The 26,416-nt window shown below is 41.4% G+C and overlaps 2 protein-coding genes across 7 annotated transcripts; one reads left to right on the top strand and one right to left on the bottom strand.

Annotated features, from left to right (window-relative positions):
* Positions 1 to 10,163: 10,163 nt before the first annotated feature.
* On the bottom strand, positions 10,164 to 12,626 carry pfdn4 (prefoldin subunit 4). The gene is made up of 4 exons (XM_076042140.1): positions 12,511 to 12,626; positions 11,928 to 12,035; positions 11,428 to 11,568; positions 10,164 to 10,736 (listed from the first exon to the last, which is right to left on the bottom strand). The coding sequence occupies exons 1-4, from the start codon at positions 12,535 to 12,537 to the stop codon at positions 10,605 to 10,607; spliced, it is 408 nt and encodes a 135-aa protein (XP_075898255.1). The 5' UTR covers positions 12,538 to 12,626; the 3' UTR covers positions 10,164 to 10,604.
* Positions 12,627 to 14,410: 1,784 nt separating this feature from the next.
* bcas1 (brain enriched myelin associated protein 1) lies at positions 14,411 to 25,812 on the top strand. Of its 6 annotated transcripts, XM_076042098.1 has the most exons (14): positions 14,432 to 14,721; positions 14,799 to 14,894; positions 15,016 to 15,115; positions 15,569 to 15,870; positions 19,107 to 19,301; positions 20,652 to 20,711; positions 21,097 to 21,132; positions 21,359 to 21,571; positions 22,704 to 22,808; positions 22,987 to 23,028; positions 23,489 to 23,527; positions 24,316 to 24,441; positions 24,900 to 25,118; positions 25,437 to 25,812. In XM_076042098.1, the coding sequence occupies exons 2-14, from the start codon at positions 14,856 to 14,858 to the stop codon at positions 25,515 to 25,517; spliced, it is 1,557 nt and encodes a 518-aa protein (XP_075898213.1). In that variant the 5' UTR covers positions 14,432 to 14,721; positions 14,799 to 14,855; the 3' UTR covers positions 25,518 to 25,812. The 6 variants fall into 6 exon arrangements, with proteins under 6 accessions (XP_075898212.1, XP_075898216.1, XP_075898214.1 ...); XM_076042099.1 differs by lacking the exon at positions 21,097 to 21,132 and having other exon boundaries at positions 14,431 to 14,721; XM_076042100.1 differs by lacking the exon at positions 23,489 to 23,527 and having other exon boundaries at positions 14,433 to 14,721.
* The last annotated feature ends 604 nt before the right edge of the window (positions 25,813 to 26,416 follow it).

Below are 26,416 nucleotides of genomic sequence, written 5' to 3'. Positions count from 1 at the left end.
AACTAATCTTCAAGGAATCCATCAAATTCAAAAAGAAAGTCATTGAATAAAGGTGGTGCGCTTGCTCCTCTCTCGAATACAGATTGGGGCCACAACAAAGGTCCTTTCTGCAGGACCATATTGTGGCTCACGCTCGGCTCTCCGTCTCTCCGGGGACGGCTGGCCAAGCGAGGGAAGCTGCAGCAGCAGCCATCTGAGACTAAACTCCATCTATCACACTTTAAAAAGCTGCCCACCTACACCTCGCCGCCGACAAGCCGGGAGATGGCAGCGATTTCAGGGGGATTTCACAGCGCGTGCTCAGCCACTGGCCTTTGTTTGATGAGGGGAAGTTTGTTTGATATTAATTACTGAATTGAGAGCGCAGCTCAAGAGGGATGCCAGTGCGTTCATCATTGTGCTTCATCAAACAGTTTGTCTCAGAGATGGATTATCTCGTAAGGCAATACGTGGATTCATCCAAGACAAAACAAAGGATGCTGTGATGATAAAACGAAATTGAAATTGGCAGAATTTCATTTGTTTTTTGATTATTTTTTTTTTGCTGAGACGTCGTAAGGATGGGTGGCACTATCTGATCATCCAATTGTGCTTGATAATTTCAATGCAACTTCAAAACTAATGTGTCAATGCATTATTTTTCCTTTTCTTCCATCAGTGGATTGACATTTATTAGTGGACACAACAGACTCACAATTGTTCTGGGATACAACAATAGTTCACGTCAGAGTTTGTCTCATTCATTTGGCAAAATCGGAAAAACTGAAGGAGTTGAAGTTGAAGAACTGGCAGGTTTTAAGGCTCAAATGTTTTGTAAGTGGACGTCAAGCATTTCAGCTTTTGACAATCTTGCATTAAAATATGTAAGTGTATCCTACTATTTAAAATATCAATACAGAAAGTATTTGTACTTGAGCAATTCTGGAACCTACAGCTAAAACAATCATCTTATGCCATCCCTCCCTTACATTATCTATTAAGCATACATACATTTAATGGCTGCCCACCACCGCCCCCGCCCCCCATGACTGCTGAGCGTATAGAATTATCCATGCCGCCTCCCCCACCCTGTTAATGGCACCCCAGTTGGCAGTTATACCCTGTGATAAAACTGTGGAGGAGGGATGAATTTACATCTTATTCAGCATTTCAGATTTTGCAGCCATTTCTGTAAAATCAACGTCAATAACTATTTATATAGTTAGATAAGATAGCTGGGTTACAGCCGCCTTACCACAGGAATGGGTTGATGAGGTGTTGCGGCTGTAATCATCACACAACTCAACATTTCTGACTAGTTGTGGCCGTTAACTCTTACCCAGTTGCAATCTCAGTAAGGATTTTTTTTACCTTTTAAATGTCATCATTGTCATGTGTGTTGACTTGCCCCATAATGTGATTTCTGGTGTTGATTTTCGGCATTAAGACCAAACACCCCTACAAGATGAAATTGAAGTGAACACAGCCGTGCCGACGGAGAAGACAAGTCTATTATTGGCATTTCCAGCCTTTTATTTTTCCATGACCCAGTGGCGCTCCGAGTTCATTTGAGAGTAAACAGCCTCCTGTTCCACTGAGAGGGTTCTTTTTATGGACTCCGCCAACCTGGATCCCAAAATTGGATTAGATTTAGAGATGATTAAAGGCTAAAATGTGTCCATGCATCGAATAATTTGCTCCGATATAACAAATAACAAATGTATGCCCCATAATGAACTGTGTATGAAAGTACAATATCCAGTATATTCCATCAGACAAACAAAGCATGCTGCTTGAGAATACCAATTTTAACTTAGACAGTGGAGGGACTGCCGCTAGAAATGCTGTTTCAGTCAAAAAAATGTATGGAAGTTCTCCAGAACACTGTTGGTAAGTGCACATTGTTTAAGCAAATAAACAAATCAGACGAGGTTGAAAGGGTTGCAAGCTGCTTCAGCATGTTTCACCTCTGCTGCCACCTCTGCTGAGGACTGTAATTAGTGAAGCAGATTCAACAAGACCAACTTGTTTTGGATCACTCAGGTAATGAGTTCATGGTTAGGGATTTAAATTAGAGAACATTAAAAATAATCACTTTTTTTCCATTGGCTAAATTTACAACGAATGGCACAATTATCAAGTTTGCTGCTCTATATACAGTTTACCTTGGATGAAATTGTTTGGTTAGTGGAGGCCCATGGAGCACAGCAGTGTCGGTGACTACCCCCCGCATCTAAATAATTTCAACTAACCCAGAGGAAAGGTCCTTTAAGCATAAAAGGGTGACCCACAGTGTACCGAATGCTGACCCTTTGATAAGTGTTGGTTACTGTCTCCATAGCAGAGGCTTCATTTGTAGTTCAAAGAGATATTTTTCTACTTTTATTTTTGACACGATTGCAACCCTGAGTGAGAAGGAGAAAGCAGGCATAGAAAAAGGATGGATGGTTAATATCAATTATGAAAAGCTGTTGAGTTTGTAGCGTTGAGATGCACCTTGGGAAATCACTTTCTAGAATAGGTATGATTTGTTTGTTTTTTTACAGGCATACAATGATATGAGATGTATAAAAGAACATAATCTGAGATTAAGGAAAGAGATGGTTACTGTGAGATGATAAATATGTTGCAATGACATTCACAACATTACTGGCTTCCGTAATGACTTTCCTAACCTCAGTGAGAGCTGCACTATCAGCACCATCTATGCATAATTACGACCTATTTCCAAACTTTGATAATTTAACTTCAGGGTGCTTTGCGACAAGCAAATCAGACTTAATTGTGCTCCCAATCCATTTAATAGAAGGATCATATTTAAATTTTTCACTGGGCGATTCTTAAGCTCATGAAAGAGTTTTGCTCATTTTTTGAAGGCATTAAACCAGCGCCACTGCAGTGAGACACGTTTCAGTGAATGTGTTCTGTCTATAAAGAAGGTAATGATTGAATGGGTTAGAGTTTATAGTGCATATATATTGTACAATGTCACAAAAGTTAAATTGTATTTCGGCAGGACCCAAACATGAATCACCTGCTAATTTAGCGATACTGCTCAGGCCAATGAGCCGGAGGAGAGAACTAAGAAGAGTTAACAAATGAGGAAAAGAGAGGGGAGCAACTGAACAGCACTGAACAGCACCTTGGGGCAGAGCTAAAGGCCCCACTTCTTGGGGCAGAGCTAAAGGCCCCACTTCCAAATACTTTGGTTATTTTCACTACTTCTTGGAGCAAGACACCATTAAGTACTAATTAATTAGTTAATTGTTGGTTACCTTTGTATTTCTTCTTAAAGTGCCGTGGATTCACAAGACATGTCAATAGCATACCGAGAGAAACCTTCCCCCTGGAGCGTGTGTGTGCGTGTGTTTCTGTGTTGTGTGTGCGTAATTCAGTGACGCAGTCATTTCCTTTTCAGCAGTCGATCTTCATCCATTATGCCACTTAGCACATGTGCAGCGATATTATGTATTCCTCCCATCCCCTTTGTGATTGTTTTCTCCTGTGTGCTGGTCGAGTGGCCCAATTGAAGTTATTCAATGGGCAATTCATTGGCAGCGTGACATCTGCTCACTGGCACAGACACACCAGCGTCAGTTACACTTGCCAGTTGGAAACGACCATGTGTGTTGGAAGCAAACTGAAACTGCAAAGTGGAAAAAGACCCAGCACAGTGTGCTGATAGGAGAGTTTCAGCATCCGAGATTGTCGGACCTCACAGTGTCAACCCCTATAAAAGGACCCGAAAATAACGTGAATGAAGATTCATAACGGAACATGAAACTACAAAAAACTTTTATATAAAAAAACTGTCCACAGTTCAGGTCCCTGTTTTCCAGGACACCGCTGAGCAATGACAGCTAAATGAGGAAGAAGTCATTATTCGGCTTTACGTTTTCCAGCCATGACTGAATTTCAAGTACATTTTGCAGCAAAGACAGAGGAATCACGGGCCCAGTGCCACCCCTCAGGAACAACCTCATGAAAGTGTCTTTTGGTGCTGTTCTCCGCTGTTGTTGGCTCATAAATTGAAGCTAATTGGGTGACAGTAGAGCTGAGTTGGTGCAACACTAATACGACTGAGGGATGATTGGTTTTGCATTTCTGCCTGGGGGAAAACCCGCAAGTGCCATTGTAAGGCCCGTTTTCAGCAAATGCTATTAGCGCAATGTTGCGCAACGTACAGAAATGTTGCTCAAGCAGCCCAGAGGTCATCAGCTCAGCCCACGGTGGAGGTGGACGGCTGAGGCTTTCATGCCGTCTGGTATGTGTGAACACCAATAACAGCCACTTGCTTGGAAAATGGAAATATGACCTTCACACTTAATAAGCAAGAAGATAAATTGTATAGTTGCTGCCTGCGAGACCAAAAAGACCCTTTAAGCTTCACAAACAACCGGACAACTTTCACAAATGCAGTTTTTTGCAGGTATTTTGTTTGTTCTTGTCACGTCTTCAAATCAGCATAAAATAAATGATAAAGTTGAGCTTTTGACTGTTGTTTGTAGGACAATAAACTTCAATAGACTTGGTAGACTATGGCAGCGCTGTGTGTTGTATTTTGTCTGTCCTGTCAGTACTTCATGTGGGTGTTCGTACGGGGAGAATATTGGCTGCTGCAGAATGGCTCACCTGTTCCCTGTCCCCTCGTTGTCGCTGGCTGACTCACCTGTCTGCCATCAACCCATCAAGCCTCCCAGTAGTTCATTGCCGGCCCGTGGGTGAACCTGCTGCAGCGCACGGTTCTAGCCAGTGGCCTTGTGAACTAAATTCGCTTGGGGATCTGATAATTACTGGAAAATTTAGAGTTTCCAATTTGCCTCACATGCATGTTTTTGGACTGTGGAGGAAGCTGGAAGACCAGAAGGAAACCCAAGCAGACACAAGGAGAACACATAAATTGAGGCCTGAACAAATACATTTTAAAAGCAACTGCTGCATGGTGCTGGTGCATTTTAAAACATAATAATCAACATTTCCATGCTTGATTCCTTACTTGTCACCAAACATGATTCTACTTTGTATTATGTCTTATTATTTTGGTCAAACCACCACCCTGCAGATACTTAACCCTATGTCCATCCAACCATCCATTCGCTTCTGCTTATCCTGGAATTGAGATACTGGGGCAGCAGGCTTAGAAGGGTATTCCACATCGAGGCAACAAAACCGAGGACAAGAAATCTTGAAGAAACCAGACTCCTTAAGGGGTAAAAACACTGAATAGGCCAAAGGACGAGGTGGGAAGCCATTCTCCACTAACTGTGTTCAATGACTGAAAAAGATAATGCTCTCTGTTATTGATGGAAACCATAACACGTGTGCTCTAGCCAATGGCTATCACGCAAGTTCACCCATAGACCTTCACCCATTGCCATATAAAGGCGTTCCTATTTTGCAACAAGGAAACCTTGTGTCATGGACATTGGGGTAAATCCATTGGGGAGAGCAAATGCTGGTACAGAATTAGACTGCGATCTAGGTCAAGTCACTTTCATTTCTGGTGATTGAAATGATTCTGAACAGTAGTTATGTAATGTGGGCCGCAATCCTGAATTACTGTTCTTTGGACAAGGAACCTTGTTCCAGTTGTACACCCTTTTTTTGTCTGAGGAGGAAATTGCCCCCCCAAAAGCTGATGTGTTCAGATGAAGCCATCTCAATCAATACATAAATGAATCGCCTTTAAAAAAAAATATCTGCTACAACCTTTTCTCTCCTGCGGTGCTATTCTGGACCAGTATTCAACAGAGTGGGCATTGCAGCGGAGCTTTAAATGTTAATGTGGTATATTGTCACACAGGATAACAGATCAAGCACAAACATTTGGCAAGATTTTCAAGCTGTCTGTCACTTCTTAAGAATATGTAATTCAAACTGTCTCTCGGATGTCTCTGTTTATTTCAAGCCTTGGCAGTGGAGACCATATAAATTTATTCTCTGGTAATGATATTCATTGGAATAGTCAGTAGTGTGCCTCCATCTTTCATATGGAAAGTTATTTGGTTTGTTATTCCTGTGCCTTTTAGAAGTACTCAGTAACCAGATAAGTGGTGGAAACAGGCTTTAGTTGTCACAGGTTTAAGGCCACCTATCTCCTCAGATGACTGCCTGCTTCAGTTTTAGTCCGTCAGATGATAAATGACAGACGTATATTTCACGGAGCCACCGGATGAAGGTGACGAGACTCTGAGGAGCCCTGATCGAGGTGCTGATGGCGTGCACACCACGCACAGTCCGCAAAAAAAAAAAAAAATGTTTAATTCAGCTCGTTCCTCTGGATTTGCACCTTTATTGTCTCCGCTGATCAACTTGAATGAAGCTAACAGAATGAATGACAGGCCGCATTCAGGCCCAGAGTCACTGTCCACGGCAGGTCAGCGAATCAAGCTGATCATCAACAAATCCATTAGGCACAAAATCAAGCACTTTGCACTCCATCTGCTATCTGAGCCCCTCTACCCCTCTACCCCCCTCCGTCCCTCCCTCTCTCTTTTTCTCCTGCCGGCTGGAGTGGTCGAGCTCTCAGAGGTGTGCTGCTGCAATGAGACTCTCACAGCTCTTGACATGTGGCCGTTCCCCTGCACTCAATCCTGACTTGCGCAGGATTGTGCTGGATCGAGTGGAGCGCTGGAGGTTCCTCCTCCTCCTCCAACCAAGTGATACAGCTCACCTGACACTTCCTTGCTAAAGAGCTTCACTATGCTGTCAGGCCCGAGGGCCAAAACATCCTCTTCTGTTGCTCAGAAATCTAGTTAGGTTTTTGAGTTTTAAGTGGCATCGGCCTGCAGGTGGCGCCATGTCAGACAAGGTGAAGTACAGTTGCTGCTGAGAAAAATGTTGTTGTGCTACATCTATCATTGTGCTACATGTGATATAATATGATGATATAAGAATATGAAGCATATAATCATTAAAATCATCCCTATCCTTCTTATACAAGTGTGAGATCTCCAGAGAGCAGGAGCGTTCTGTCAAAAAGCACTGTGCACTCTGTCCAGCGCTTAAGACACAACTGGCATTTAAGCCATTTTAAAACATTAACAAATATTTAAAATCACTTCTTAGTTTCTCCAGGACCCAGTGAGAATATGAAAAAAATAGTGCTACTGTTGATAGACCTTTTTATTTTATTTTAAGTTTTTGTTTGCAATTCAGCCTGCAGAGTTCTAAATGAGCTTTTTGCTTTGTTAGTCCTGGGAAGAATGCATCGCAGTAAACAAAAGCCTGGACTGATTTCTCAGAATCAGCCGCAGGTATGAAACATTAACCTTTACACTGCATATATTTCTGTCTGGACATTAAAAGGCAGTTTTGGAAATATTATGGATATGTTTCTGAGACATTACTGACTGCATGCTCATGCCTCAGAGCTTTACTGGCCCAAACAAAAGTTTCAAAGTTTTACCCCGATTCATCTTTTAAAAATGAATGAAAAAGAGGACATCCAGAATCTCCTATCCATTAGGCCCTGGATGACATAATTCATTGTATACTATCCTCTGCATATACATGTTCATGCCTGTTATATGATGGTTCCAAGTGTTTTGAAGCAGACATGAAGAAGACAGACACTCAGGGTCGCTGGGACCAGCTGACTTCAGGGGAGAGTCCTGGACCTACTCTCCAGTTTATCTCAGGGACACAGTACTATATAAAACAAACTTGCGCATTTGTGATATAATGCATCCAGAATCACTAAGTCTCCAACAGAAATTACTTTTAGTCCAGTCGCCCACAACCCACACGCTCACTTTCGCACTGGTGCTGTTCCATCCAGGTCAAAACTGGGTGTTTCGGGAAGATATTGTCCCTCGCTACACATCAAGAACCAGAATTTATTTTTGCTATTTTCTTATTGCCAACAACAAACAGGGTAAAAATAATTTGCATTTGATTGTATCTCTCTGATGCAGCCAAACCTTTTGAAACACAAAAACAACTAACAAAACAAAATTTTCAAATTCCACAAAAAAAGCCCAATATTTGATTAAAGAAGCCACAAAAACTCTTTTGCTGATGACAAAACAGAAGCAAACCAAACAAACAACTGCAACAATTTTTCATGGCTATGAAGTGCATTTCCTTTTTCCGGTGCTCGGCGTGACTTGAGGCGTCTCCTCGGTTTTTTTTTTATTCATTTTCTTTTTAAAGATGCAGGACCAGCTGCAAGTCATGAAGAATGGCTGCAGCTGCGATGGATCTCTCAAACCCCTCGGCAGGACTCCTCTGACATTTTACCTCACACACACCGAGGCCGAGAGCAAACACAATCTTTCAGCCTTGCACATGTGTAGAAAATGATGAGGCGTGAGGCTCTTCACGGAGAAGCGCATCTTGTAGTTAAAGCCTGACTGTGCATGTAAGTGTGTGTGTGGGGAGTGGGGGTTATGACAAGTGGCACTTTGAAAATAGTGGACAAATCACAGGCCATGTTATCCAGGCAGGACAGCTCTCCAAGACAAACGAGAATAACTGTATATCATCAGCATATACATTCTTGTGCTTGTTGCATGATGGACCCAAGCAGTTTGAATGTAATTGGATATGACAAACACTTTCACTTGTTCAATCCATCCATCCATTCATCTTCTATCACAGATTCTCCTGCACTAAGTGGCCGAGAGGGAGCTGGAGCTCGTCGTGTCTGTGTAAATGCCTGAAATAAGGAACTATAATTTAGCAGATATTATATATGTAATATTATGTGACATGTATTATGTGATTATTGTGACAGTGAAAAGCATGCAAATATTGACTTTTCAAATGTAAAGTTTTGGTTTTCAGTTTGAATATGTGCAATTCTGGTGGGCAAAGCTTTTGAGGTGCAGTTTTAAAACAATTTAATTTTCATCAACCATTGATATCACTACCCTAACTTTTATTTCAGAGAAACTGATGTAAGTCTTCATCAAATTTTTACAAAACATGGCTCCTCGAATAGTAAAGAGGAGAAAAGTGACACAAAACTGAAATTCTCCAGAAACCTTGTCGCCAGTTTGACTTTGATTGACGGATTTCTTGTTTTTCACCTCATGCAGCCAGAGCCTCTCAGCCCACTGCTGGTTGACATTACTGGTGAGACAGAGACACCCTCTGGACTGTTTCTGCTGTTACCTCCGAGCATAAATAACACCACACACTGTGAATATTGCTGATTTTCTCAAACAAACCCAGATTGCATCATATTTTAGCCCAATTAGTTCAGGAAAAAAAAAACGGCCATGATGGCTGGTAAACCTTCTTCAATAAATCACTGGGATCTGGCAGAATGTCTTTCATTTGATTATTTCACCAGCTTCCACAGAAGAACATCAACATCTGTGTCATTAGATAGGAGGCTGAGATGGTGGTGGTGGGCGGAGGGGGACAGGCAGAAAATAAGGAGAGAGGAGGATTGCAGAGTAAACAAGCCCAGCTGGGAAATAAGTCCACTCATTTCCACCAGTCATTTCCATGTGTTTTCCTCTGCGCCGAGGTTTAACAAGCTGCGCATAAAGCCGAGCCGGTGTGGGCGGAGCTCCCCTTAATCATAGCTGGAGAGCGCTCAGCGGGAAAACCGAGCAGGGAGGAAGAAACTTGTTAATTGAGACCCTCATCCTCCAGAGGTGTCTGCTGTAACCGCAAGAACCTCCGCTCTATTTGCCTCCTCCCCCCCCTTCATAAATATTAGTTCACGCTGTACACACTTGAGGCTACGATTTAATGAGGGCTGTGCACTGTCGGTGTTTGTGAAAGCCACCGGCCAGCAACCTACTAGCAACACGGGGGATTTTTGGGAGCAAAAATACTTACACGGGACACATATTTAGATCCTTGGGTCGATTGAATGGAAGGACTGCGAGATTGGTAGCAGTACGGTTGATCAATGTAACATTTGTAATAATCGTTGCTGCCTGTCTAGATAGTTGGAACTCAGCTTATTGGATCTGGGAATTAAGATCAATTGTACTTTTTGAAGTTTGTTCTTCCGTTATTTAAAACACTGAAGTTACTGTTACCTTTTTAGGTTCTAATATTTGCGTTGCATACCTGCTTGCACCATTGCACGCGCTAAATGACAAAACAAGGCAGAAGTTAAAGCCCCATAATAGGAGGAAATACTGGCCGACTCAAATGAGTTGATTGACACAGAGATCAAGACCAGGGACGATTAGCTAATAATGTGGGGAGCACAAAGACAATCAGACTGAATGCTTTTAATGACTTTGACTCTGCAGCCAATTCTTACATTGACATGAGAAAGGGAGACATACTGTAACTGGGATTCCCCGCCCCCCTCGACATTAAATCACACCACGTTCACAAATGAATCCAGCTCAGAACAACAACAACCTCATGTGGCTGCTTTCTACCCAGTTTCTGATACAGACGAATGAATCACTATGAAATAAGAGACCAATTAAAATACGTGCTGAATGTGAATTTATTTCCTCTGAAGACATTTAGTTGAGTTGCCAACAAGACTACTGTATGTGTGAAAGAATGGCAGGATGTGCAAACCCAGGCGGTCCAACTTGATGTTTGGCAAACTGATCTCAGTGCTGCGTTAAGACAAAAAGAAAAGAAAAGAAAAGACAAGAAAAAGTCCTTGACAGGGCAGCTGTCATTGTCCAGTTCAGAGCTCAGCTCTCGTCCGCCTCCAGATTAATGTTGTCACCAAACTTGGCGTAGAGCTGGACCTTCAGGTCGCCCAGCAGTTGCTGGATAGCCAACACCCGCCCCTCAAGGCCTTTGACCTCCTGCTCCAGAGTTTCCTGATGGCATGACAGGGACATTTCATTAGTATATGAGATACACAGATTTTCTTAAGGTTGTGCTGCTTCAACATAGAAGCAGTACTTGGAGATACAGCTTCATATTTTGGAAAAATTGTGTTTTCCTTTACAAAAAAAAACAAAAAGAAACACTCACTCAATAAAGATTTAGTTTGTTTCCATAAGAGCCATTTAATGTGAATTAAGACCAGTGAGTTTATGGAGACGGAATCATTAGAAACTCTAATTCACAATAAAATTTGTATGCTTGCTTGAGGTGATTTTCATCTTTTGTTTTTTTTCCCAGTCAACGTGCAAAATGTTTCATGGAAACAAGTTTCCCTTATAAACTCTGACATAATTCTCATTATGACCAAATAAGATGTTTGCGTCTATCTTAATCAAAATTGCTCAATGGAAACACAGCAGGAGTGTTGATTTCATTTTTTTTTTTTTTAATTATGGAGCAAATCTATATAAAAAAAAATATATACATTTTTAATTTTAACAGTAACAAAGATGGACTAATAGACACCTACCTGTCAACCAAGTGTGAAGCGGTAAAGCAAGTGTTGGTGTATGTATTCACTGGCATTAACTTCAGAATTCTTTAATACAAAGTTCTGCTTAATCCAAACTTTTTTTTTTCTTTCTTTTTTTTTTAAATCGTGGCATGATTGTGGAAATTCACCTTTGCTGCCTCCAACATCTCTTGTGTTTCTTCCTGCGTGTGACTGACAAAGACATCTCCAATTTGATAGGGGATCAACATTGCGTCTTCGTCTAGCATCATTAGGTCGTCACTTGCATCCTGTAGGTTCTGCAGTGATTTCTACAAAAAACACAATCACAAATTGGTACAGATGTGTAGCATTGAACTCATAATGGACATGAAATGGAGCTTCAAATATGCAATGTTGGAAGTATAAAATGAAAATATGATCACGAAATAGAACAATAATAAACAGAAAATTTGTGTTTTGAGAACAGTTAAAATCAAAATGTGATTAAATTGAACTTTCATCAAAATGTCTATAAAAGGATAAATATATTGTGCAAATGCGTTATTGGAACTGGTGCAATATGCATGGAGTAATTAATTAATTAATTAATTATTATCCATAATTATCGATTAACGGCGTCACATGTGGGAACACAAGTCAAATAAACCCCGGATGTGTTATGACTTACTTTTTTCGACTCGATTTCATTTTTCAGCTCCGTCATTCGACTCGTGTTCCTGGCAAATTTGTTGATCCTCTGCTGATCTTCGTATGTGACGTTCACATCTTCAACCGCCTGCAAACGTGGGAGAAATAATGATCCACGGGCTCGTAGCAACGCAGGATCTGTTCAGTTTAACACAATACTGAATATGGCATACAGCGTATGACTTCATTCAATTCAACGCTAGCTGGGAAACGTCAAACAGGGCGCTGCAAACAGCAGGTCGAACGGCTCGATCACTGCGTCCTCACGCCACTCGATAGCTTTGCCATTGTTGAACGATATTGTTCTCGGTATGTTGTTAATTCCAATAATACAAGCTTATATGCAGGCAAACCTCTCACACAGGCATGGAAGCTAACATTTGAGCTAACTGTAACATGAGTTACACGAGGGTGTGTCCAACATTCTCACAGGCACAATATATTGTATTGCATCATCTCACTCGCTAGATTCTTTGTTTAAAATCACCCCCGAAACAACAACAGCCCCGCGAGGATAAGATATAGTGTATTTTATTTTATTTTTATTTTTATTTTTCACTTACTACTCGTCCCTTTACTGCGGCTGCCATCTTGACTTCCTCGACTGTACAAAACTAGGAGGAGTGAGCTCAGTGGAACATCGCTACCGCCACCTAGCGGTTGGGAAACACAAAACGTTTGTTGTGCTCTAAATACGAGCGATTATTCATAGAGGCAAGATTTGCGTAAAAGTATTTTGTAAAATGATTTTATAGTGAGCATGCACAATGTACAGATGGATAAACAATTATATTGTGTTCATATGTGTACATACACGTGTGTGTTTTTAGTCTTATAACAAGGTAAACAAGCTAAGCAGCTATCTACTAGTTTATAGCTACTTTCAGTAGAAATAACAGAAACAGAAACAACAAACCTATCTATTGAAGAAAAAAAAAAATCAGCTTGCCTTCATTCTACTGTCCCAATACTTAATGACTGGCTTCATCAGAATGACAGGCACATGGGAGGGAACAGACTGCCTCATCCAGCATTTACAGCTGTGGCTGGTCAACAGAAGAAGGCAGTGCAAGAATGTGGGTGCCGTATGTGTATCTGCCATAAGCGTTAAACTGTGGTGTTACTGCATGTGCCCTCTCATTGTTATTTGTTTGGAACACACATTTGACAAGTAATCAATTAGCATATCTCAAGTTTTCACCTGGCTAACCTAAGAAATGTGCTGCGTTGCTTACAATGTGCCAGCTCAGTTATTGTATCAATCCGGAACTACTGCTATGCAAATATTTCTACAGCAAACACAACTGCACCCAAGTCCCAATATTTACATAATTTAGCAACAAAGCATGGGATGACTAATCCAATCCAAGGATGTCATCAGAGTTTGAGAAAAAAAAAACATTCATAATCAAAACACTAACTTACTTTTACACTATCTTGCACAAGGTAGAGGGTTATCAGAGATCAGACTGTTTCCTTTGTTCAGTTAACCTGAAGATGCAACAGCTGACTTCTGCAAATTGCCTTTCCTTTGTGAGTACTGGATGTCCCATAAAGAGTTTGCTTGAGATCTGTCAGCTGCAGGCCGTGCATGCAGTCAAAAGTGCACAGGCCAAACAGGGGAATCCAACTCCCACCTCTATGTCCAGGCTATGTCCACGGTACAATTGGGACATTGTTTTCATGGAATCCAAGCCTTGTCGTAATAATTTCAATGAATGCTGCACATCTGGCCCTCCAGAGCACTATTATCTTGTTGCTGCATTGTCAAAACAATTTCAGGTACTTTTTTTTTTTTTTCCCAGTAAACAATTACATGAAAGGAATTTTGAGCAACTTCTGTCACCATTGTCATGTTATTGTGTTTATTTGTTTTAATAAAGAACAAACATAAGAGATGAAATTAATAATAGAATTAAAGAATGGGAGGACGGCTGACAATCAATCAGCCTTTGATCCCTCAGTTTGTGCTGAAGCACTGAATGGGGCCATCAGAGATGCTCAGGCACCGCGAGCGCGTTGATGTCATTAAATATCCCTTTTTTCTGTCTTGATTACGTGTGATCAAAGGGCAGATAGTTGTTCTTTCAAACTCAAAAGGCAATTAGTGTCAAGAGCAGATGAATGATGCGTGTGTCACATGAGCTCCATTTTTGTTATTTTCAGCTGATCAAGCCGACAAGATCAGCTGCTGTGAGGAAAAGGGTGAGTTTAATAAGTGGGATAAAATGCTGAGCGTGTCATTTTAAGAGCAAAAAAATAACTAAACAACAATATGGGCTTTTAAATGCAGGTATATCTATTTTTGTTTTGACAGTTTTTTTGTTTGTTTTGACAGTATGGAACTGTGCCAGCTCAATATCCTTAAGTCACATCCTGTTACCTTTACAGCTACATCTGTCAACAAGACCAGCCTGGCTGCGCCACCTTATCACCGCGGAGCCGTCTTGATCATTACCTCGTTGCCGCGTCGTTGTGGTGCCTTCAGAAAATTGGCAGATTATGGTGAGCTCATCATGTGCCTTTACTAAAGAGCAACGAGGCCATGCTGGGTGGATGACAGGCTTTTCACTGGAGGAAGTCCAATTGATCAACCAAAACCAGTCCCACCCATCCAAGGCACACATTAAATAGCGCGTTAACAATAGACTATACACACACAGTAGCGCAGGAGCAGAGGATCTATCTTCCACACACAGTCACTGGAACCTTTTCCATACGCATATTTTTCTTTCTTCAAGAGGACATTGCTTGACTTGCACGGGTATAGCGAGGTAAGTTATTAGTTTCTAATTATACAAAGAACTTGGATTTTCTTTGTTTTTGCTAACTTTTATTCCAATGTGTTCAGTCTCTAATTTCAGTCTGGGATAACAAACCTCTCTCTGCAATTTGCAACTGAGGCAGAATGGGAAACGAGCAGTCCAACGGCACAGAGGTTGCCAAGGTAAAATTACAAATTGTGAATTGTTGCAACTCTTTTACAATTATTATTACTTTTTATTTCTGATTTTTTTGGGGGGGGGGGAAAAAAGCAACTTAAAACAAAGATATATTTGTTTTTGCAGACGGAGAATACAGGGACTGAGAAAATTCCCGAGACACATGAAAATGGATCAGCGAACGGTGTCGCGGTGACCATCACCCCTAATGGGCTGGAGGTTGACGGTGAGTGTCGCTTGGACTCCCTTCGTCAGTACATGACTGACAAAAGCAAGTGATTTGTTCATGTCTATGCTGGATTTGTTCCTCGGACTCGACCGATGTTGTGCAAACACAGTGACTCAGTGTCTGAGTCTTCCAGTGTAAACTACAGGCGTTGTCCAGATATCGAGGAGAGGCAACTGTTTAACCTGGCTGTCTTGGTGTGGCTCATGCTCTGCAGATAAAGCCAATGTCACGTTCTCACCTTGACTTGCCCATTTTCACTTCAATGCATAGATATCATGCATGAGTTGCATGCAAAAGTAAAAGTAATAATGAGGCCAAAAAAAACAAAAAAACAAAACAAATTGGAATCTGAATTTAGTGGACACCACAGATTATTTCCCCTTTACAATGGACTTTTGCATTGGCCCAACTTGTTCACGTTTTAGTCACAGGTTCTTCCTCTGTTTGCAGTGGTTGAGAAAAACGGTGCCCCACCATCACTGAGCCTGGAAACAGAGTCGACAGAGACAACTTGCGAGATCATCGAAACGGTCTCTGAATCAGTTCCTGATGCCCCAGTTATTCCTGAGACCCCGAAGCCTGTTGTTCAGCAGGAGGAGGTGAAGAAAACCAAAGAGGAAAAGGGCAGTCGGTTTGGCAAACTTTTCAAAAAGAAGGCGCCACCTCAAGCTGCAGCAAAGACAGAAGAAAAAGAGGAGAAATCAGGCGAGGATCAAGCTGATGCGAGTCCCCCTGCCGCTGATCCAATGATGGTGAGTATTGACTTTTCAACGTCTTAAGAAAAATTTGTTGCGAGCATTGTGGGGCTTAAACTTGATTATGGTTGATTTCTTCAGGACAGGGACCAATGAACGTTAGTTGGGATTTTGGAATTGGATTAGAATACAGTTGAAGGATTCAAGTTTCTTAACTTTTAATGAATCGTTGCCATTTAAAAGAAGATGTTTATAGAAATATGCATTTGTATTGAAGTGTTGCATTGAACATTTTCACATTTTGTTATCATTGTTCTATAACCCACTGTCAAATTTACCAATGTCTGTTGACATCAATACCGATGGCAATAATTACAGGCTAAAGTAAACATTTACTGCAGAACTGTTGTGTTTCAGTGGCTTTCCTACTATTTTTTCCGTCGAATCCCTCAGTGCGATCAACGAGTGAGCAAGTGTATTTGATCTTTTTCCAAATATTGATTTTCACGATTAAGGAGTCAGGCCTCGGTGGAGACAGAGCTAGCACTGGGATCATCGCTGCGTTCAAGAAGGCTGCTGCTCGCACACGATATCGCAAAGCGGACAAAGTGTCAACGTCAATGCAAACGGAGAGGAGCGCCAAGGCGGACGTCTCAACGCAAACTGGAGGTAACGATAACGGAGCAGTGGAAGAGGTGGCCCCGATGAAGACCTCAGCATCCGACGGGGATTCACGTATCGGATTTGCCAACTGCGTTCCAGAAGATGCGGCTGATGACCAGACGGCTGCTGCCATCACAGAAGAAACAATGTTCTTGGAGGACAGTATGTTCGAGGGCATTGTTCTCAGAGCAGAGCAGGCACACGTCAGTGACAGATCCGGAATGAACAAAACGTTGGATGGCACTGAACCACAGCGGGAATCCAAATTGAGGGAATCAATTACAGAAAGTGACTTGCACGATCTTTATTCGGGCCTTCCGAAGGTTGTGGCAGATTGTGTTAGGGCGGTTTTCTCCGCTGTGGTAGAATTTCCTCGCTTTGCTACGGTGACGCCATCGGAGCCACATGGAGAAGAAGTAAACACCGGAGAGTGGAGTGAAGGTGCTGAGGACTTGCTGATCGAAATTGGACCAAATTTGGAGTCTCCTGAAGTTGGGGAAGTATTTTGTGTTCCTCTGCAAGTTTACTTGCCAGTGATGGAAAACATTGAAAAAGCTTTTTGGGAAGAATTGGATTGCCAGGAAGAGCTGATAGACGATGTCTTCTTACCTGACATGACTGAACCAGTCGTTCTAGATGAGGTGGACGCCAATCGTGACGAGGTTGCTGCTGCTGGTGCTCTCACATTTCAGGGTTTGCCTCAATGGCCCACTGTGGGAAAGGTTTCCACTGAGCCCATCGTCATTGAGGGACTTCCTGAAGATGTGATGACCAAACTTGGGCTGGAAACGGTTCATGAAGCACAACCGGGCGGTTTCATTGTCCAAAACCATGCTGCGGATGCGCTGCAGGCAGCAATGGAAGCCATCTCTCGAGAGCTCAGCGCTATTGTTTCGCTGGAGACCGAAGAGGTGGAGTTTAATGAAGCCATGAAGGAAGATGAGACCATCGGAGCAGCGTTTCAGCCTCTCTCTGGGCGACCAGATGCAAACCTATTTATTTCAGAAGTGCCACATATATTTGTCTTTGATGAAGAAATGCTTGTCCTCCCAATGAACTTAAAAGAAAATGAAAAAATCACTAATGAAGAATTACCCAGAAATTACATGGGTTCTCATGATATCAAAACTACGGCTGAGTTTATTAGCAGGACAGATGTGAACACTGAGGCTGCTGGGCTTGAAACCTTTGAAGAAACTGAACCAAGTCATGCTATGGTCAAAAGCAATGCCGAGGAAGAAACAGAAGCTCCTCCTCATGACCTCTGTTCCACTTCTACTTCAGAGTGGGAAGCTGACACTGCGACGCAGTTGGAGGAGCAGGAAAATGTTTCGGCATTTGAATCTGTATCTGAATATCGAGAAGCAAATCACAACCTCACGCAAGTCCAGGAAAGTGAAAACAGCAGCCGAATCCTCAACCTTTCAATGAGCTCATCAGGAAACCCAGTTGAAGAAACAAAGCCAAGTCCATCACCCACAGCAGTCAGAGCCCTTTCTCTAGATCCCATTGCCATTTGTACCTCTGAGTTTAAAGGCAAATAAATGTTAGAATTCCAGCAGAGACTAAATGTGTCCTTTTTGAGGTGAGTACAATACAAAAATAAGATATATTTTTTAAATGTAATCATTGGGGAAAGCTCATCCTTTAGCAGGCTTACTAGTATTGAAAGAGGTACACGAGACACTTTAAATATGTCGGATGATGAAGCCACAGAACAATTACTCCACTGAGGGAATCATAGCTGACCAGAAATGGCTGGGTATTTAAAATAGGTCCAATCTCTGACAATAAAAGAATCACTGGGGTCCCTCACAAAAAATTAACCTGGAACTTGCACCTGGGATCATCTCAGATGAAGAGCGACAGTGACTGGAGTCAGTGACCAGACACTGTATAGAGAGAATAATTGCTTATCACTGCACATTGTACAGACATTGATGCTTCTCCCACCATCACCGTCAGGTATGTAGCAAGTTTTGAAGACAATGTCTTCAAAACTTGCTAAAGATGTCTTCACCAGGATATTGAATTGTTCTTTTTTATTTATTTATTTAGTTGTTGTTGATGTATTTATTTTTGTAATCCTTGTATTCTGAAAGGATTGACAACATATTAAAAACATTCTGAACAGTCATTTTGTTTGCTCTGCAACTATGTCAAAGCTAAAGTTGCTTCAGTGTTACTCCTGTGTATGATGAATAAAATGTTTTTGTAAAATAGTTTTGTACTCTTTTTGGTACAATAAAGTGACAAATAAAAATACACTTCAAAGTGACTGCAGGTTTTTTTTTCCAACACAATTCTCACCACAGATTGGAGAATGTTTGATAAAGCCTAAAATGAAGACAAAATGAAAAAAAGCAATAAGAGTGCATGACATTGTCAAGTATTTGTGTTTTTCTGATATTTCCAGAGCCATAACTCTCACGCATTGTTGAATATCAATGAGTGAGGGGTGGGACACACACATTAATAGAAGGCTGATTGTTGACGCTGGCCTGTGTAGGCAGAGGCATGGTTGGAATTGTGCTCCCAGTTCAATGCTGCGATTAAGACACTCACTGCTTGCATATCGACTCTGCTGCTCTAACATCATTCTCAAAGGATAACTCTTTGTGACGACATAGGAGGACGCAGCTAACGTACAGCAAGACTCCCAATCGTTACCACAGCCAGAAGCAGAGAGCGCAGCTCCAGAGGAAAGCCCTGCGGCAGAGGAGGAGAAAGCTCCAGAAACTGAGGACGCAAACAGTCCACCTGAGGAAGAACAAGAGGACGTCAACCCAGAAAACAATTCAGTTATGAATTTCTTCAAAACACTGGTAAGTGACACCGCACCAGCAACCTCAGGGCTCTGTTGACTCTCTTGCACAATGAGATCATTCTGGGATTTTTCTTTCATTCGACTGCTGAAATAAGAAGTAAGAAACAAATATGCACCTCTTAACATTTAATTCACCGACATTTTCCATCAATCTTGTGTCAACCCCTCGGCAAACTCCTCAAAAAGAAGAAGAGTTCACTCTTTACTCCTTAAAGAAAGAGTGTGAGTTAAAATCCCCAGTTCTGGAAATCAGGCCCTTTGTGATGTCACAGAGGGCACTGATATCTGACTGATAACTCATTCCAGGTTTGTGACACAAAACCCTGGTCCTCTGGGTTCATTTCACAACCAGCCTTCTTTGGTCTCTTTTCCAAACATGTGGAAAAGTGAAACAAATCCACAGCTTTAGAAAGTAGCTAAAACTGCTTTGCAGGAGGCTGTACAAGAAGGGATAAATATTTTCTGGATTTATATAGTAGTTTTTAGATAATTAATAAAGGCAAACTTGGTCACCAAAGTCTGAGACGAGACAAAAACGATTTGAAGATAACTGAATAGAAATTTCAGAAGTTTCTCTCAACCAACTTATGCGTAAACATAAAAAAATATCTAAAATGAACTAAGAATTAATTCAAATTTACTTGATCGACTTTAAGAAGACAATGATTCCAGTGATGCTACATTCATACGTCACAATGCCAGTTTTTTTTGTGTGTGTGATCTATTTGAATAAGAGAATTTATGCCAGTCATGTATCCATAACTTAAATGGCAGCACCCGATGGAAATCATGCAACAAGCGGCTATTGTAGTTCCTCTCCATCGTGCTGTCTTTTGGATTCATGCCGTTTGAAAGAGTTGCCACTGGCCTAGCCCCAATGCTAATCAAGTCTTTGAACATGCGGGAATGTGGCGGCCCATTGTTCAGCCCATAGTGTGAGCTCACAAGGGAGGCCTGTTGCAGTTGGAAGTTGAGATTTGTGGCGATAGAGCGAGGCAGGCCTACGCCATCTCCGGGACACAATGCCTGTCACAATGACAGCGCATGTACTGTATATGCCCTGCCAGGGACCCTCAGTGTGCCCGAGTCAGCTCGTCATAGGGGCCTATGTCTGCTGCAGTAAAAAAGGCTTCTGTCTTATTTGAAATCATGCATTTCTCCTCCCGTGACATCAGCTTTGTGGCCATGATGTTGCACTGCCACTGGGATGTTTTTTGTTTTTTTTTTATAAAATGACTCATCCATCTGTTCAAATAAACCTTTTCCTGTCCTCTCACAAGTTTATCTGTGTGTTTCTGAACAAAGCTTGTCAGAGAGATGTTTTTTTTTTCCTTTCCTTGTTGTTCAGGTGACTCCCATTAGAACACCCAAAAAGGGATCCGCTGCCCCCGATGCCACAAAAGAACAGGTGAACTGAGGTTTATGATGCATCGCAGTACAGACTCTCCATGTTACGGAAGCTCTGTCTCTGTTTACAATGCTCTGGCTATTGATTATTATCATTAAATGAGAAATAAATCCAACGAAACCTTGGCCTCTCTCACTCATAAATTTAATTGTGGTCACTGAGCAAAAGAACAAAAAAAAGAAGTCACTGGTGAGAGATTTGAAAATTTGGGAGTATTTTACTTTCACAGTCATTTCTGTGGTTTTCTGTCTCTGCCTGAAATTGAATTTTACTTCTGTCTCAGGAAGGGCGCATGTGTTAATCGTTACATTTTTTTTTGCATACATTGGCTTGCTTCAGCTTTACTTAAAGTCATTAACTGCTTCCTTTTTCTGTTGCCAAATAGTCCCAGAAGGAGAGCGAACCAGCAGCAACCACCACTGTGAGCAACCTTCCTGCAGCGTTTCAGTTCTTAGAATGAAAGACAAAATCATGGAGTCCCAATTTGATTTTTTTCTTCTTGCATTTTACATACTAATGACATTTTGCATATTTTGCTTTGTATCCGTACTATCTGGCCATGCCTTATATCATTTGTGTATCTGAAAGTGTGCGTAGATAAGTAGATGCAGGAAAACTACCATGTTCACACTTGCTTTCTCAAACAGGTTGCGCAGGTATCTGAGCCTCCTGCGGCACCAAAAGGGATGCCTGTCCCACCTCCACCCCCTCCAGAGCCCCCCAAAGTGGAAATCAAAGCGGACTCAGCTGCCAAAGCTGTGAAAACAACCCCAAAAGAGGAACCAAAAGCTGTTGCAAAGGAAGCAGAGTCAAAAGGAAAGTCAGCCAAAGACACTCTGAGCAAATTCTTCCGTCCAAAGGTACTTTCATACTAGGTGTGCTAGTTATGATTTGAACACTATGACAGTTAAGCCCTGAGCACCACAGAGGAGGCGGTGAACATATCCATAAACAATGATAATTATAAAGTTAACTAGTTAGATTTTTTAAAAAGTACTTTGGATAGTAAAATCACAATACGTTAGCTGCCAGACTGACTGAAAAGAGACTTGAAGTTAAGGAAAGGCAGATGAGCTGGTTTTTGGTGTCATGAAGACTCAGTTTTGAACTGAACATAAACTAAAGAAGCCTTTCAGATGAGAGATGAAACATCTTCAAGGTACCAAAACCAGTCCAGCTGTCGTGACTTTACTTTCTGGACGACACTGACCTGGTTGACTGAGAGCTGAAAAGAGTGAAACATACGACTATTAAGGCATGTTTACGATGTCTGGCTCCCTTTGCTTTTCTGTCTTTGTCCTAAGCTTGTTGCCTCCTCCCGTGACTGCACAGTCTCTGGCTTTTTATATCGTACACTTGAAGGCCCACAGTTACATGTGAAAAACTTAGAAGCATCTGGCAGTCAGAAGGCATCCTGCAGACTGATGAACACCTGTTTATTTAATGTTCTCCCGTGACCGTCCTGTTAGCTTTAACACATCCGGCCTGCAGAAAGCATGTGACTTCAACATGACTCTGCAAACATTGTTCACTCATCACAAGATTTCAGTTGGGAAAAGCTGCTGTTTTCTAATGTCACATAATTTCAGTCTTCTTATAACCAGCTGTCATGTCAGCATATAACTTTGAAACTTGAGCAAATCCATGTTACGTGCTACTATATAAATACATTGATATATACATACATCCTTGCAAGTGGACCTGCCCTTTGTTTAAATACAGAAGCTTGGTATTAGTGAATGAAAACACAAGTTATTTGAGTTATTAGACTTACATATATTACATTTTCCATCTTCATCCTGCACTCAAGAAAGTAAACTTTTTAAAAACCACCACATTTATTTACATTGCTTGATATAACATTGCATTTTCCCTTCCTTTATTCACTTTCATTGATTCATTTTATTGTTAGCATTTCCAAGGACTAATGTATTGACACACTGTTCTGTATGTTGCTGTTTGCTTTAACTAACTCGCTTCACTGTCCCGCAGCCAACCAAGGATGACCCAAAGCCAGAAGTAGAAGTAGAAGTAGAGGTAGAAGTAGAACAAGTTGAGGTACAACAAGTTGAGACACAACAAGTTACGCAAGTCAAGGTAAACCCAGACTGCATGCTGAACGAATACAATTGTATACCAAGGTTGGCATGTCAGTGCAATTTCTTTGGTGATCGTAAACAGACATGCTGCATACAATAAAATCAAAGATTCATTTTTTTTTTTTTAAAGTATCCGCCTCGATTTTGGTGATACAAAAAGTAGTTTTGCTCTGCAGGCAACACCAGAGGAGGTGCCAGAACCAGTTGTTGAAGTCCAGGTAAATAAAGGAGAGAACTCTCTTGCTCTTGCTCTTCTGCTTTCTCAGGGGAGTGGGATAATTGTCGGAGCTCAAAAATTACACGTAATTTCTGATAAAAGAGAGAGGATGGGGGCCGAGGAGGTGGCGGAACGAGCGCCTAATTCACTGAGAACTGCTTGGGAATATTAATTCCTAATTTTCTTCGCTCTAGCTACCTCTGACATGATGTTTTGCCAGATGGAGCAATTATGCTGTGAAATCAAACGTAATCTTTCCTTCGTCTCAGTTAAAGAGAATGAATTCTGGCATTAGCAGTCACCACAGTTTAACTTTATATCAGTTGTTTCATTAAGACTTCTATTTATTTATTTGCTTGTTTGAAATAAATCTATCATGATTGATTAGGGAGCTACAAGCTTTATCACGTTTGAATCATCGTTTGAATGAGTGGGGGAATCAAACTCTTCCTTCCCTGCAGACAGTGGAGGAGGAACCACAGCCAGTGGTGGAAGACGAGGTAAACTGCAGGGTTTGGCTGCTGGGAGACTGGTTGCTTTGTTTCAGAGAGTAGAAGTAAAGAAAATAAAGAAAATAACTGTCTTTGCTGAGCCCCTGTTGGCAGGGAGACGATCTGTACTGCACGATTATTTGGTGCTTCTTCTTCTTCTACTATCTGCTTCTGAGGCGTTACACTAAAAAAAAAGGACATCACTTCCTCATAAACAGTTCGGTAGCACTTTCAATTCCTTCATCCTGTGTAATATTCTATGCATTTATTTACATGGCATATTATTGTATCTCTGCAGTGAACCTATGGGGCAGAAATCTCTTGCGTTCACTAACATTCTCGAGACAATTGACTGACACACTTCACACACGTCAGTTTAGAGGCTATGAACTGAACTCTGCTGGCTCCACACACTGCTGGTTGAGGGCCTGTCCACTGTGGCTGAAGCACTGCGCTTTCATAGTTGAAGGTTATTGAAGGTACCTCTAGACTGTCAGGTCTATCTGCATCTCCAAGTGTTAGACCCACAGGTGGCCACAGGAGGGCAGTCTCATTCCAATTGGTCACTTATTGCACGCTGCTATTAAGAATATGTCTACATGCTGGCCTGTTCTCCTCAGCATGTTAGGCACTGCTCCTTGATTATCAACTGTCGGTCCTATTCTGCCTTCTCCTCTGGATTATTGCTTTATGTTAACAGGAGGAAGCTCCTTCTCTGCTTTATAAGGTGCATTGAAAGCAGCCATGACTAAAAAACTCAATATATTTGTACCATTTTTATGCTCTTTTCATTAAAGAAGGTGGATCCTTCCAAAACTGGCACCCTGGAGGCTGCTGCCAAGCCTGAACCGCCGCCTCCTGTCCAAGAACAGAAGAAAACCTCCAAATCACCCTTCAGGTCTCTGTCTCTCTTCAAGGTTAAAGTAAGTACATTGAGTTGACATCAGTATTACATATTATATTATATTATATTATATATAGCTGAGATGAATATAAATATGAAGTATGAAATGTTACTTTACGCGTGGTACATACTTTAGATAAGCAATTCCAAAGGTGTGTTTTTCTGCCACACTTGACTGAAAGACATAACTGTCTCTGTGATAATCTCATGGTCCCGCAATACTGGGGACATTCTTCAGAAGCATTGCCTAGTTATACAAACAGATGTCATAGAGATGCAATGAAGCTTGATGATAAGGAAGGCAGACATACATCCTATAGAGTAAAAGGTCCACATTTAGATGCATTGATAACTATACAGATGTGAAAAAAAAAAATAATAATAATAAAAATTAAAAAAAAAGCCTGGAGCATATGAAGTTTAATGGGAAGTTAAAAGTACAACTGCTGAGGGACTTTCACCCTCTTCACTTTTCAGGCCTCTGATGCTAAGAAATCCAGCCCTGCCCCCGCTGCAGCGGCAGAGCCAGCTCAGACAGCCAAACCCAAGGAAGAGCCAAAGCCTGCGGCCAAGACATCGGAGCCGGCCGCGGACAACAAACCAGCTGCGGCGGCCCCTCAGACCGGAGACGATGCGGCTCAAGTTCCCAAGAAACTAGAGAAGAGGAACTCTGTCCAGCTGTTCTTTAGAGCCCTGGTAGGGAGTGCATGACTCTGACGCGTTATCGTTGATGTCCACTAGATGGCAGCAGCCCCTCCATGATAAATATGCCAGCCCAGTTGCTGTTTTTCCCAGTTTGGTATGGAATTCTTGCGCTTGTAGTATCTGACTTGGATTTTAAATGCCAAAAATAAAACTTCTTAAACAAGACATTAATGGAGAAAATTAGAACGGATTGGGTGTAAGATATGAGTATCGGTTTTGGAATGAATTGCAGGGCTCCCCAAAGTAATGAATGGTTCAGGAAATACTGTTGTGATTAATCATCAACCACATTTTCCTGCTGAATTTCAGGGTCAGAAGCGTAATTCAACAGATGCCGGCGTCCAGACAGAGCCAGCCGTTGCCGCTCCAGCAGCTGAGAAGTCCAAATGAAATGAAACTAAAGCCAACACCAAAGTTGCCCCTCTACAGACTCTCTGTCTCCCTTTTGTTGCTTATCCTTGATCTTTGTCCTCCTCCTCCTCCTCCTCCTTGTCACCCTCTTTGTTAACTTAACTTCACTCCTCGACGGTTACTCTACAGATGGAAACGAAAAGTGAAAGGGGGGAGAGAAAGCATGTGAACAACTGTGGAAAATGATTTTGAAAATGGCCAGTGATGGGTTTTGCGAAGATATATATATATATATATATATATATATATATATATATATATATATATATATATATATATATATGTATATATATGTATATATACATATATATATATATATTTTTTTCAGTTATATAGCAAAATATTCTGATGAAGTGTAGTGGTGTGTTTCACACGGACATGATGGCTTTATTGATGTGGCTTCTCTCTGTTCTCTGAACCAGACGTCTAAGGGCTTCTGGGAAGCACCGTGCCTTACTTTCAGCAACAGATTGTCAAAAACCTTTCAAAAAAAAAAAAGAAAAAAGAAAGTAAAACTTTACTTTGTTGTGGCTGGCATGAGAAAAGTAAAGACATTTTTACCAGATGCTTACACTGCAGCAGATAAGCACTTAACCTATACTTACAGTTTTTTTTGTTTTTGTTAACTAAATGTAAACCCAATATTTTAAATGTTTGGTCTCCTGGGGAAAAAAAAAAATCACAATCTGTTCTATTCTATCGGGAGCTGTATTCAAAAAATGATTTTTTTTGTTTCTGATGTTGCAAAATGGCATTGCCGTGATCCGTTGTGCAAAAATCACTTTTAATTTGATCGCAACGCTTGTTGTCTCGTCTTTTAGGTTGTCTCTGCAATTAACGCCTCGATTTGGTTTGCCTCTGTGTGTGCGTGCGTGTGT

Source organism: Nelusetta ayraudi, unplaced genomic scaffold (assembly GCF_046127955.1).
Source record: "Nelusetta ayraudi isolate G7.1 ecotype Tasmania unplaced genomic scaffold, CSIRO-AGI_Nayr_v1 ptg000070l, whole genome shotgun sequence".
In the NCBI taxonomy this organism is placed as follows: Eukaryota; Metazoa; Chordata; class Actinopteri; order Tetraodontiformes; family Monacanthidae; genus Nelusetta; species Nelusetta ayraudi.
Note: the sequence above shows the minus strand (reverse complement) of the source record. Positions and strands in the feature narration are given on the sequence as shown.